The following is a 14,420-nucleotide window of genomic DNA, read 5'->3' as shown; positions in this document are numbered from 1 at the left end:
CCCCAGTGCCCATCAGCACTCCTTGCAGACCCTGATTACTGGTTTTCTAGGTGCATGGGTGTCCATGGGCATAGCTGCACCACTGCTGTGGATCAGGGCCTACATTAATTTTATACAATGCAATTAGGCAGGCTTGGAAAATGAGGTAGGCTGATCATCCTTCAAATGAGTCTCTCATGTGGGCTCCTGCTACCCTTGCATATATCTCTATTTAAATCAGGACTGATTTGAAACCTGCAATGAATGAGACCAGAGTGGAATTGGCAGTGGAATTATATTCTGTTCCCAAAGTCAAATTACCAGTTATTATCAAATTACCAGTTTATTGCCACCCATAAAAATCTAATCCATGATCACATTCTCAGAAAAGGCTCATTTTAAATTTTGTTGACTGGCGTTCCAATTTTCACATTTCTCCTTTTCCACATTTGGTTCATCTTTCCTATTTTTATACCCTCTACACATCCTAATTAACATTTTAAAATGCCTGTGTCATCAAAATTTTCATATAAGGGCAGGAAGCATCCCGTTTCCCTGGAGGAAGCCGTAATTGTTACAGGTTCTTACTTGAGATGGCACTCAAAAAACCGTCACCTCAAATGGTCAAGCCCAGCATCTTTCAAACAGATTTAAATAATGTCTTGATTCGAAAACTGAGTAATTGTGAATACTTCAAAATCGGGCTGGCAAAGCAACTCCCCATCGTAAACTTGGTCTACACAGACTATATACCTTCTGGAGTAGAAGCAGGCATTGGCATGTAGACAGGTTATACAGCTTCTGTTACACAGAAGGGACTTTAAGATTTGTTTTTCATCTTTTGTTTGGTTTTGGTGTTTGGTTGTTGGGGTTTTGGTTTTGTTGTTCGCTTTTTTTACCTACAAGTCTGCAGTTTCTTGCAACATAATGTTTAGTTGATGTCTGTTTTCCATTGAAATACACTAGTCCTAGGTTCCAATCAGTAACTCAAAGATCTGACATTTGGGATGTCAGAAACATATAATCTGTGGACAGCAGCTCTAATTTTGAGTATAGGGCACCTCAAAGCTGAAAGATTAAGTTTGGGGTATAGTTCTATTTCTTAAATTCATTGGCAATGAATAACATTATTGACAATGAACAAAATGTTGATCTGCACTAATGCTACAAGGCAACATTTTATGTGTACTGCCACCATCAAATAGCACTTTAAGCGACACTGCTCATAAGATTTCTAACACTGAGGTTATTCGAATTTTCAACAATAAAAAAAAACCCAAGAGAATTAACCCATAAAAAAATTATCCAGTAAACTCCCAGCATTATCAATTTGCTGAGCAGTGAATCTGCCTTGCAAACGTCAGTGTGACCAAGGTGATTGGCAGCTTCCAGGCACCAGGCTGCAGCGCTGTGACAAATGCTAGCAGGGATTTGGAGGCCAGAGTGAATGAGAAGCTGTCACTTAAGAGACTGAGCACTTCGAATTCTGTAAAAGATAACAACACACGATGACTTTTGTGATTTTTGTACATTTGTATTAAACACATCATTACTCTAATCATCAGCCAATTCACAGAAATGCCGGAATGCAAATGTAATTCACTATCACATTAACTTTGGCAAACGCTTCAAGACTTTTCCAGCAATGTAATAGCATCAGAAATCTTCAGCCAATAAACAATTTGATACATGATATAAACCATTGAGCCTTTAAAATGTTTCATCATTACAGGCAAAATGGGAATTGGGAATACAGGATTCGTATTTCCACAGTATTCCTCTACTCTGCTATCAGGAAGGGGAAAAGCTGCCTGCCTCTAAGTGCTAAGAATCTACTTAAAAAGTTGGAAATAGTTAAAAAACAATTACTAAATCACATACACATGTGACTAAGGTTTAATAGAGGACTTTACACTTTGTGATACTAGCTCTAATGTTCGTTAGGCAAACTATTTCAAAATGCCTTAGCTCTAACCAAATGCAATAATCCCCACTGAAAAGCGATATTGCCTAAGTGCATTATAATATGAACTTCACTATTAGAAACACATCATCCTGTAGTTATCTCAGAAGTTGTATGGATGTGGGGAATATTAATACTAAGACGACAAGCATTAGAACAACCACTGTTCATCATTTGAGAATCAAGATTTTTCAGCATGATGATTCTTGCCTTGCTTAAACATTAGGACTGTAGGAACAGTGAATGCCAGAAGCAACACTGTTTCTAACTGCTGATGCCATGCAGAAAAAAAGGTTAAATACGGAAAAGTTTAATGTTCTGAAAGTTAATGATCAAAAGAAGACTTTGCAAAACTGTCAAGAGTTGCTGTCTTCGCTGATGACGAGTGTGACAGGTTTGAAGTAATAAGAGCAAGCGGTTTATTGAGCTTAGTAACAAACCTGCTCTCCTTACTTTGTTCAAATGCAAAAAAGAAAAACATTCAGCTAGGGACTAAGCATGAGAAGTTCTACTTGAAAATATCTTATTTTCTTGTAAAAGATTAAAAGGAAAGAAACAAGGGCTAGAACAGATCAGCTTCTGCAGCATCAGCCATAGGATAAATGGTTGGTTTTTTTCTTCTTTCACAGCCTAATACTGCATATAGGCACCTCTACTTCTGTTTCTGCTACCACTTCTAAAAACAGCATTTAACTTTTCATGGGTCTTAAGGGTTCAGTAACCTCTTATGAATGGGCAATTATTAGTGGAGCAGATGTGCCTGCCTGTCAGGGGATTCTCTAACTAAATGGGGGGTGGCACACCAGACCGCCACAGCTTCACATCCTTTCCTTCTTTGTACAGAAGCCAAATGACATGTATTTGTACTTGTGAGCATGTAAACAGTGACCAACCTAAAATACCTCTGCCCTTCTTATCTAAACAAAACCCACCACATGGCCCCACTGCAAATGGGAAGGCAAAAAAGGAGCTTTTATGAATAATACTAGAGGCAAGAGGAGAAAATCTCTGGTAGTCAGACTCTCAGCACAGATTTACACGAAGTACAGAGGATATAAAACACGAGATATGTTGGATATTAGTTCACAGCCAAACGTGCTACCAACCCCACTTCCCAAAGCCCCAGCTTTTCCTTGGGCCTCTCATGTTCAACTGCTGACCAGACCTGACCCTGCCTGGTTTATGAGATTAGACACAATCATAGCCCAAGGTGATTATCACCAGCTATACAGTGTCACGTTATAAAGTCTAAGGGAGGTAAGAAACTTGTAAATAACAAAATTATCCTTTTATAGGGCTCTTAATTCAACAGTCCAGTCTGTTTCCTGTAGAAGTGATTAGTAATAGAAAATAATTAGGAGATGCCAGATGGGAGGAGGAGTTTAAAAAAAAAAGGCCCAAACCTCACACAGCTAAAGAAAGAGAACAACAAATGAGGGAGCTGCCAGCTAGCAACCCACTGCAGTCCTTCGTCGTCCAGGACATTCATTGCATAAGCAACAAATGGCAACCACACGCCTGCTTTAGAGACTGCTCTGAAAGACCCACCTTCTCCTTTTTGTGGCCACTGCATGGGTTATTCAGTTGTGAGAAGGCATAAAAAGTCAAGGGAAATCACAGGGTTTGTTTTCTTCTTTAAAGAAGATTATAATTTCCTTGCATATGGCTGTGAGGCTTCCCCCCTGTACATCCAGGCACCCTTTCTGGAATCCCTAAGCAGGGAAGCTAGGCCCATAGGGAAAGTAAGCAGCAGGCTCCTACAATGTGTTAGGGCTGAAGCCATGACAGCTCCCCATTGCTCATCAGGAGTTGAACTGGGCTTACGTATTTCTGAGTCCTATCTAAATAAGGTTTACTAAGATGGGAAAACTCTTCCCCCTGAAGAGTGCCCAAAGAAAGCTATCTTCTTTGGCATTTCAAGAGCTAAGGGAGATTCCTTCCTCCCTCTCTGTGATCCTTCTTGAGCTAGTCTGCCCTAGTTAAAAAGGAAGAAAACTTCTGCCAGTACACCTAAGAGAAGTAAAGGCTATACAGTACTATTTGTAGGGCATTAAAAATGTCACCAGATCAAATCACCGAGCATTAGAAATCCCAAAAAGAGCTGCTGGTGAGGGCTTCACGCTGACTTACCACACAATATGAAGAAACACAGGAAAAGAATAATAGCTTGTTCATTGCTAATAGCTTCATTTTACCAGTAACAACACAACCAGTACTCTTCAGATTTAGTTGCACAGCAACTGCACTGCTTTACAGCCTTTGTAGCAGTTATATTAGTCTAGTTATATTAGACTACTTACTTAGTTATATTAGACTACTCATTTTACAAAAGCTTGATCAGGCACTGAGGGCATACTCAACCCACACTTCTGCTGAGTGTGGGGAGGGTACACTGATTTCATATGGCAGCTGCCTGTCCCAGTGTAATTAGGCACTGGACTTTCTGAAGACTGTATCTTTGTGTACACATCTCACATGTCAGATCATAAGAGCCACATTTACGTGAAAAAGCAAAAAAGTAATGTGGAAAGTCATCTCAGAGAGGAAACGAATGATTTGTACCCATGCCTTTGCAGGTCGAAGGAGGTGATCCTGCCCCTCTACTCTGCTCTCGTGAGACCTCACCTGGTGCAGTTCTGGTGTCCTCAACATAAAAAGGACACGGAACTGTTGGAGCAAGTCCAGAGAAGGGCCACAAGGATGATCAGGGGACAGGAGCACCTCCCATATAAAGGCAGGATGAGAAAGTTGGGGCTGTTCAGCCTGGAGAAGAGAAGGCTGCGTGGAGACCTCATAGCAGCCTTCCAGTATCTGAAGGGGGCCTGTAAGGTCTCCAGAGAAAGACTCTTCATCAGGGACTGTAGTGACAGGACGAGGGGTAACAGGTTTAAACTTAAACAGGGGAAGTTTAGATTGGATATAAGGAAGAAGTTCTTTACTGTAAAGGTGGTGAGGCACTGGAATGGGTTGCCCAGGGAAGCTGTGAATGCTCCATCCCTGGTGGTGTTCAAGGCCAGGCTGGACAGAGACTTGGGTGAGGTGTCCCTGCCCATGGCAGGGATTGGAACTGGATGATCTTAAGGTCCTTCCCAACCCAAACCATTCTATGATTCTGCAACTAAAGGCTGAAGCAGGATGCTGATTCTCAACTGTGCTTACCTGCAGAATGGAGGAAGCTCCTCTGCAGAAGTAGCATCTTGATGGGAGGCACAGGGTGCATTTGAAATGCAACCTGACCTAAGATATTCCTCACTGTCAGAAGGTTGTGGAGCCTTATTTGTTTTGAATTTTATAACACTAGACCAGCAATCAGGTTACCAACATAGGCACACGACTTTCACTTCACATTAATCCCACACACCACACATTGCGTAAGCATTACATTAATGTGCTTTGAAAGCACAAGCACGCACAGAGGCAGACAGGCAAGGTCCTATGAGGCTAACTAGAATCAGCTGGGATGCCATTTGTAACCCATGGGAACTAATAGAGCATAGCTGAACACTGACTGACCAGAGCTGGCAAGGAAAGAAGAAGGAACTTGCTCTGGAAAAACCGAAAGAGCTAAGGAACCATGTTTAGCACTGGAGCTGAGCTACAAGTCCAGTTGGAGACCCTTAAGAAACAAGTCCGGCTTGTTAATTTATCCTTTATAAGCATGAGATACTGGTAAGAGAGAAACTAGATAGTCTGTGACCTGGCGATTAAATTAGCAGTTTATGCTTCATTTGCAAGCTCTCAATCTTAAAGCAAGATCATTTTATACAACCTTTTTAGTGTATCAGTTTTACTGGCAGATTGAACATAAATAAGGACTTAGGTTACTCTTGGTGATTATGAGTTTGAAAAAGCACCCTGCAATTGAGAAAAGAATTTTCTTTGTGCTGATGTTTGCACACTGGACAGCATGTGCAATTACTTCTCCCTTCTTGGGTCTTAATAAATAGTTAAAAACAGCTATGCTCATAAAGAGGCATCATAACCATTTGCAGCCTTAGTTTGAACTGTATATGCCATATATAATGACATATGGCACTAGATCCATGCCACCATAAATGCTAATGCACAGAAGGGGAAGATGAGGAAGGCTGAGGCTGAGGCAATCACTGCAGAGTACGATGTTGCCAATGTGCTGGAGTAGCTACCTAAAAAGTAGGCTTGTCTTACATCCTGCTAAAAACTTTCTTGGTATTGACAAAATTGTCTATGGTTTGAAGTCTCTGCTGAAAGATGGGCTAAACCCAGAAGAAATAAATAGAAGTTTTTGCCTTCCAGAGTTATGTTTTATTTATAAATTACATTAAACTTACAGAGTGATTGTCATGGACACCCGCGCAGGGACTGGAAAGGAACATTTGTGAGAAAAGGGTTGACAATCTCCTCAAGTTAACTCATGGGATTCTTCAGTGCTCCATCTCCTGCCTCTTTAAACTTACTTTAAGGTGAGCATTTATTAGTTGTACGTTTAAGAACATTATTGCTTTGTCACTACCCTTGTTGTAGGTATGGCTTTATATATTACACACCCATCTTTTCTCATGAAATTAAGTTAATTCACGTAAATGGAAATATTTTTAAAAAATCCATCATCAAGATTGCTTCAAAGCACACTTTCCTCCCTGATTATTAAGACTACTTTTTAGTTCCTGTCAGTTCCAGCATTGGCATTACTGGGCATCAAGCAGTGTTATTCAAAGCTGTCTTCCTCCATCACAGGCCTTGCTAAGGGGACTTATGCTCCACTGACAACCAAATGTAAGTTCCTCAGCTACACTTTTTTATGTCCTTTCACTAAAGATAAAATAAACCTTAGTAAAGGAAGGTTTTAAGCAGATCTTACTAACAGGTTTGACTGAGAGCAAAAGTAGAACAGTAGTAGTGTCATTAATGAAAATATCAGTGCCAGTTCAAGGCTGGAAAAGTGAGACTGGTCCCTCTGCAAACACCCATAAGTATGACCCTTGATTTTGTATGTGGAAGCTGTTATGAATCCACTAGAAATGTACACAGAGATTGCAATTAACTTTTTGATCTGGATTATCTTTGGAGGCAGGCTTAAAAACATGCTCCCTACTAAAAGGACTCAGGTCTACATTTCCAGATCTCCTGGCACAGGATTGCAGGCAGTCAGCCTTCATCACTGTGGAGGAAAAAAATGGTATCGCAACTGAGGTCATTAAAAATAGAACGGAAGAGTGCTTTTATAGGGTGACTGCTGCCACAAACCTTTCAATTCTTTCCATCTGTAGGAACTGAGCTGTTTGTCTGGAAGGGGTCTTTAACTGATTTGCAGCCACTGAAGTTTTTTGAAGCACTTATCGCCAAAGTAAGCATGAATAAAAGAGACTTGCTATCCTAACATTAACCTCAGCATTTCATTCTGAAACATAATACATAACTAATTATTTCATTTTCTCATAACAAACACTAAATCTCAAATAAATTGCTCATACAAATTTTTACATTAATATCTCAAAATCATTTCAAAATAAAAATACTATCTTTTGCAGGGCTTTCAAGGACTTTGATATATGTATCTAGGGATTTATTAACTTGTGAGAGCTACCAGTTTTATAAGATATTTAACTGAATCAAGTCATCTGCTCCAAGGCCATAATTACCTTTGAGAGTGGAGAATGTTCACAGATCCATCTGTATTCAAGGCACAGGAGGAACAGTAAATCTTGTGATACTGGGTATTATTTCCATTCCCACACTAGGCCATACAGAGTGAATCCACATGAGAAGCGCCTCTTTCAAATGAATCTTAGCCCTCTCTTAAAACACAGGCAACGACGACTGCACAATTGTGTTCTGAACAATCTGCAGACTGTTTGGGGAATCAGCATTACCTTTTTAAACGCGGCAGCTAAAATATCTGTTCAGCGCATTCAAGCATGACAAGCACTCTCCTGTTTTCAGTCTTTGCTCCTCCAGTTATCTCTGACTATTTATCAATTCTTTCATAGGTTATGAAAATCATAAATCATTAACCAGGAATTTTAATTTTTAATATATACTTGTAAATGGTAAGCAGATATATTCCTTCTGATAATCAGTGAAGCACATGCTGTGCAGTGGATTATATTCTCATGGTTTTGCTAATAAAAACCTCATCTTAAATCACACCACAATATGGTCTCTTTCAGGACTCAAGGGTGTTGTGATTTGTGTCCTACAACCCTTATCTAATGATTGCATAATTTTTGTCTTTTCATCTTTTAGCGTCTTTAAATCCTTCCCCTTTGCTAAGGCTCATTTTTAATGTATTGCATATAAAAAGTCACCCAACACATACTGAATTCTTCTACTGTAAATTAACCACTGAAAAGAGTAGGGAACAAATAAAGCATTATTAGTGCATGCTGGGAGGCCTCTAACACAAATCTGTGGTGTTCCCTGCTACTGCCCCACATCAATTCAAGGCTAGGTGAAGTGCTCGTTAACATTTCATCCTCAGATTTGAGGTGTGTTCTCTGGCTGCCCAATTTCCTCCACTTAATTTTACAGCAGAAAGCAAAACCACATTCCCACCAGCTCCTCCCCACTCAGAGCCTATGCGTCTCTCTTCTCCATCTTATGAAGGGTTTATCTTTCACTCACCACCCACACAAGGTTGGGCAACAGTCATAGGCACAAAGTTTAGATTCGGATCTGAACAGCCTCAGTCTGCAAATCTGGGAATGTATTTTGGCTCAGGATGATCAACACTCAAGACTCAGACTTCTTCCTCCCTTTACAGAGGAGGAAACATGCGGTGTAGGGAGAAGCTGTGTGGCTACAGTATAAAACTGATAAAGCTGCATTAACTGCCAAATACTGTATCCTGCAGAAATATTCACCCACACCACAGGGCTAATGGGCTAATGTTGTAGTACACAGATTTTGCTGCTTGGATCATCCTTTTTTCTCATTGGATTTTGGAAAATTTTCTTTGCATTCTTTCTTACAATTGTCAGTATTGATTCAGCAATATTGTCTTTATATTGGACAACAAGAATCACTCTGCCATCCCTCCCACCAAAGAGGAAGAAAAGCTACTTGACCTATTTATAAATATCCTATAAGAAGACTTCCTTGTATCAGGGTTAAATGATTTGTAATATGTTAAATACTACATTATTATTAAGTTATCAAGTAAATATCAGTAAGAAGCGAGACCCTGCACAAACAGGGTAAAATTACCTTCTGAGCAATTTAGTAGATAATACGTATATTTTGCTTATTTCATTATTATAATTTTACCAAAGAAATCTTATAAACTACAAGAGATTGAAAATTCCATTAAGTGGAGATGTAATGTTTCCTGTGTATCCTCATTGCTAGCAAAATTAGCCACCAGATGTGATTCACTCCCCTGCCTGCACAGTCCTCCAGCCAGTCAGCCATGTTCACCCCATTGAACTTGAAACAGCTCTCCCAGGCTGTCAAGGTAACGGCATGTATTAGAAGGGGGGTGGTTAGTAGGTCGAGAGAGGTCCTCCTTCCCCTCTACTCAGCCCTGGTGAGACCTCATCTGGAATATTGTGTCCAGTTCTGGGCCCCTCAGTTTAAGAAGGACAGGGACCTGCTGGAGAGAGTCCAGCGCAGGGCAACTAAGATGATTAAGGGAGTGGAGCATCTCCCTTATGAGGAAAGACTGAGGGAGCTGGGTCTCTATAGTTTGGAGAAGAGGAGATTGAGGGGTGACCTTATTAGTGTATATAAATATATAAAGGGGGAGTGTCACGAGGATGGAGCCAGGCTCTTCTCAGTGGCAAACAATGAAAGGACAAGGGGAAATGGGTACAAATTGGAACACAAGAGGTTCCACTTAAACCTGAGAAGAAACTTCTTCTCAGTGAGGGTGACGGAACACTGGAACAGGCTGCCCAGGGAGGTTGTGGAATCTCCTTCTTTGGAGACATTCAAAGCCCACCTGGACACGTTCCTGTGTAACCTTATCTAGGTGTTCCTGCTCCGGCAGGGGGATTGGACTAGATGATCTTTTGAGGTCCCTTCCAATCTCTAACATACTGTGATACTGTGATTAGTGGCTGTGCAAGCAGTTCAGTCTCCCAGAGAGTGATGGGAGGCACTCTGGAAAGCCCTCCAAGGTCTCCTCTTCCCAACACTCCTACAATGCACATAGCCACCACCTGCTCTGAGATTTGGTGAGACCACCACCATATCTCTCCCCTTTCCCTTTTTCCCCACATCCTGTGACTTACAGAGGAGGGAAAAAGGATTTGGCAAGCCTTAGCTGGATACTGGGGCTTGTTTCAAGTGCTGTGGTTGATACGGTGATAGGTGTTGGTCATGGGGTTGAATGCCTTATTTTCCTTCGAGATTTGCTAGGCGAAGCAGCACTTGGGACTCTCTGTGTCATCTTCCAGCAAAGACCCTGAGAGGCGTAAAGGCAGCAAAGATGTCATCTCTGCACCTCCCCACAGTAAAAAAGATGACACTGTGCCTTCCCCATTAAACCATGGGTAGTAATCCATACTGGATAATGACTTGAAAACTAAACTGAAATCTTCACATTTAACTATACTGTGGCGTCTGTGTGCCTCATTGTGTTCACATCAACATGGTACCAAGAAAAGAAAGAGAAAAGGCTCAAAAGCTGGGCTTCAGGACAGTAAACACCACTGCTGTTGAACTACATTACAAAAGAAGCCACTTTAGTTGCTTGTAACTTCCAGACAAACAGGGTAGGATGTTGCAATTACATGATTAACATCTCTACAGGTTTTCCACCTAAAATGTAACTCTGTAAGATATTAATTTTTGACCTATTTAATGAAAAATGTTTCAAAACAATATGGAATCTATGGAAATCTAGCATTCTTCAATAATAATCATTGAAATCCCTTTACTATGAAAACATTTACATCAGTCTAAAAAATGCTGCGACAGAGCAGAGTTCCATTGTCACTTGAAAGCTGCTAAATGCAGAAATAGTTAATTTTACCAAAGAAACCCAAAGTGGCGACTTCCAGAACTCCTACAGAAGATTTTTACCCAGGCTTTGCATTATAATGAACTCTCTATGATAACATGCAAACAAAATCCCTTTGAAATGGCACGCTTCAAGTCAGTGGCTGTCAGAAGCTGTAGCTGATAACTCACCCCTCTACTACTGGTACCTAACAGGCAAGAAATATTTATGGATATTTAACATAGTCAGCTAGCTTCAATATCCCCACCAGTATTTCTTTTCTCAAAATGATCTGACAACAGTGAAGACCCATACTTTAAGCCAAGATGGGTGCTTCATCTCTCAGCAAATTCAGTGCAGGATGACAAACTCTCTGGAGAAGGATTTGAAGCACCAAAGCTATGAGCTTCCTCTCTCCGTGGACTCTCTATGGAGCTTACTTTCACTGCAATACTCATATTTGTTGGCAATTGTCAGTTGGACCTTTCACCTCCCCAAGAAAAGCTGAAATCAGAAACATATTTCTGATTGGAAGAACAAACAGATTATCCCAACTAAGGTTAGCATTTCTTGTAAGCAGTAGAAGCATATTAGGTACTCCTAATGTCATTCTGAAGTTTGTGAAATAGAGGAGCATATCGGATGATTACACATGCATTAACACCTACACACATGTAAAAATACACTTTAAAAAGACTTCAAATGACAACTTTTCAATAAATAAAGTATTTAGTTTAAGACGATGGAACTCACGTTATGTTTTCTTTTCAAGTTTAGTCTTTGTCACAAAAATGAAGTTTCAAGCAGCTTCTTTGTCTGCCTGACACATTCCCAACTCCTTAATATTTCTGTGTTCACCCATTCTCAGATTTCTTTGTTGTTTGTTTTGCTTTTATAACCCAGGATGCAGTTAGTTCTCAGCTGATACTGCAACTTTCTGAAGAGAGCAATCCTTCTTCATAAGTCTGGCTGAGGCCAAAAATAGCTCTGTCAGCTTCTGACAGGCTGAACTCAGCCAAGTGAAATGTTTTAACATTTTATCAACTTAATGAACAGGCTTATTTATAATGTGGACAACTTTACTGTCATTGTATGCAGACTGCTGAGGAGATTATGGAATGCATTTGTCTGGCGAATGACGGGTATATAAAGAAACATGATTTTTGACCAAGGGGGCAGTTTTCTTATACACTGTAAACAATTTTGAGATGAAATATTTTATCCTGTTTGAAATAAAGAAGTGGCTTAATGGTAACATCTATAATTGTGAAAATACCTGAAGAAAGGAAATTCACAATAATAAATCACTAACCTTCAAAACATTTAAATTTGCAATATGCAAAAATTACCATAAAAACATCTATAAACAGTTTAAATATCACTATTAATGCAATACTGGAAATAAATATGTAGACTAAATATCTACAGATACCTTTAGCACTTTATAGTAGATGGGGGAGGGTTAAAAGTATGAAATAAAAAGTCTAACAGAAAAAAAGAGTGTGGGTTGCTTACCCTCTTTTCTGCTACCTCATCCTCTCCTGTAGACTCTTTGCCATCATGTTCATCTCTCAGGCTTGGCATATGTTTTTTGTGTGCTGGCTCTCTGTTTAAAGTTGTATATCCTACGTGTTCATAAATAGGATTTATTGTCATCTTGGCAATGTATTCAGCTGCTTTCGTTTCAATATAAAGAGTAATCAATCCATCTGTCACCAGGTCATGGATGGACTCAAAACGTTTCTCCCCAACAAAGTGCTTTCCATCGTAGTAGAGTCTGAAGTTTCTGGTTTGACTTCCAAATCTGCCTCAATGAAACGGGAAAGTTGTTTTTTTAAAGAACAGTAAGCAGAATAAAGAAGAGCAAGCAAGCTTTTGCAAACAATAAAAAACACTTTATCACTTCAAGCTGTGACTATGCTCTGTGTCTGCTCCAGACGAGAATGAAAAACTCAACTACTTAGCACAGATAGGAAGGAGAGATCAACAACCGCAGATAGATAGCCAAAACAGTGTCTGTCCCAGAAGGAGCTGTTTGTTCTCTTATTCTTTTAGCCTCTCCATTATCCTATGGAAAAACTGAAAATTACTTCACACTCTTTATGGCTTTATTTAGCACTTTACTACTGCATTGCCATAGTCAATTTGCTTGGCTTTGATATGAAGAGTTCTCATAATAGAGTCCTCTATTACAGTTGATCAATACGGAGTTTTGATGCCGTCTCAGACTTCTGCACCCCTGCTTGCTTGCAGGAAGAGGCCATTCAGGGTTCAGCTGAGCTGCAGTGCCAACAATTACACTGAAGCAGAACCGCTGCCAGAACTGGAGCAGCACAGGACAAAATGGCACAAGGGCAAGTATTCTTTATTCCTGGCCAAAGGCCAAGGACTAACTCTTCAAGCTTTGTACAAAAGTCCTTCTGTGTTATGCTTGTTAAGTCCTGAGCTTCAAGCAAATCTTTGTAACATACAGGATATATAATGTGAAAGCTATCTGACACTAACCACTCTGCAGTCAGGGTGGAATAGGATTTCAATGCAGGCTCTAGCAACCAAAAGAACACCGATTTTACCTGAATATTTGCATATTTTCAAAAAACTGTACTTAGAATGTGCAACAGTTTTCTGCCAAAAAGCAATCTAAATGTGTGAAAGTACACCAGCATTCCCACTTGGCAACAGCCAGCATGTTTCCTGCAGAGAAGATGGAGGCAAGAAGCTGTTTTCACAGCTCATTCCACTGCTATTCCTTGGTCAAACAGCAGCAAGGGTGGCTGCTTAGGGTATTGGCCCCCTTGGGAGGTCAGATCTCCCAAATAAATATTAAAAAACTAATTTGAAACCATGGATTGCTTTCATTTTACAATCAAATGCTTCATAGGAGATGTTAAGGAGCAAAGTAAATACTGGTGTTTTGCTGAAGTGGCTCCTTTCCAGTGGGGCCTTGCCAAACAAGGGGAATCATCATTTTAGACTTTGCATCAGGTGAAATATTGCACTCTTCCTGTAAATATGGGCAAACCCACTTGTTCTGCGATGTGTGGGGGCATTTTTTGTGTTCTGAATTAAAATGCCAAACCTTCCCATCCCGCTATCAATAATCTGACAGTGACCATAACTTCAGGAGCTGCTATTTTTATGTGACACTGAATGTCAGGGGGCTCTCAGGAATCTGCATCTTGTTCAGTAAGAAAAGAGGACACAATGGGTAGGAACTACCTAGGCATTTTGCTAGAAATTAAATGTTACTCTGTGCATATTTTTATGCCACATAAATTGCAAGTTCACTGAATCAAACTGAAAAGCAAGAAATTACAACACGACATAAAGAAATACATTTTTACCGAATACTTATTTCATCCTAAGATGCAGTTCTCAGTGAATACACGTCATTCAGAAAGTAGAAGGATAATGCCCTAAGTTACAGCAGAAGGGGCAGGAACATATTTAGGCTCATTCTTGAGAGCATTGTTCTATTCAGCGTAGTATGTGTCAAACAAGCTTCAACCATGAGATGTGCTCCCTGCATATCCTCCGCTGTCACAGAAGATAACATAA

At 40.1% G+C, this 14,420-nt stretch overlaps 1 protein-coding gene across 2 annotated transcripts in view; it reads right to left on the bottom strand.

Moving 5' to 3' along the window:
* CHN1 (chimerin 1) overlaps positions 1–14,420 on the bottom strand; it is a 104,598-nt gene that overhangs the window by 41,886 nt on the left and 48,292 nt on the right. For both annotated transcript variants that reach the window (XM_061380196.1, XM_061380189.1), the window contains exon 7: positions 12,378–12,666. In XM_061380196.1, the coding sequence (XP_061236180.1) occupies positions 12,378–12,666 (289 nt within the window). The remainder of the gene's footprint in view (positions 1–12,377; positions 12,667–14,420) is intronic.

This window comes from Neopsephotus bourkii, unplaced genomic scaffold (assembly GCF_033783945.1).
Source record: "Neopsephotus bourkii isolate Nb327-2 ecotype Australia unplaced genomic scaffold, CSIRO-AGI_Nbou_v1 NB_196, whole genome shotgun sequence".
NCBI lineage: Eukaryota > Metazoa > Chordata > Aves > Psittaciformes > Psittacidae > Neopsephotus > Neopsephotus bourkii.
This window is presented reverse-complemented; position numbering and strand designations above follow the sequence as displayed.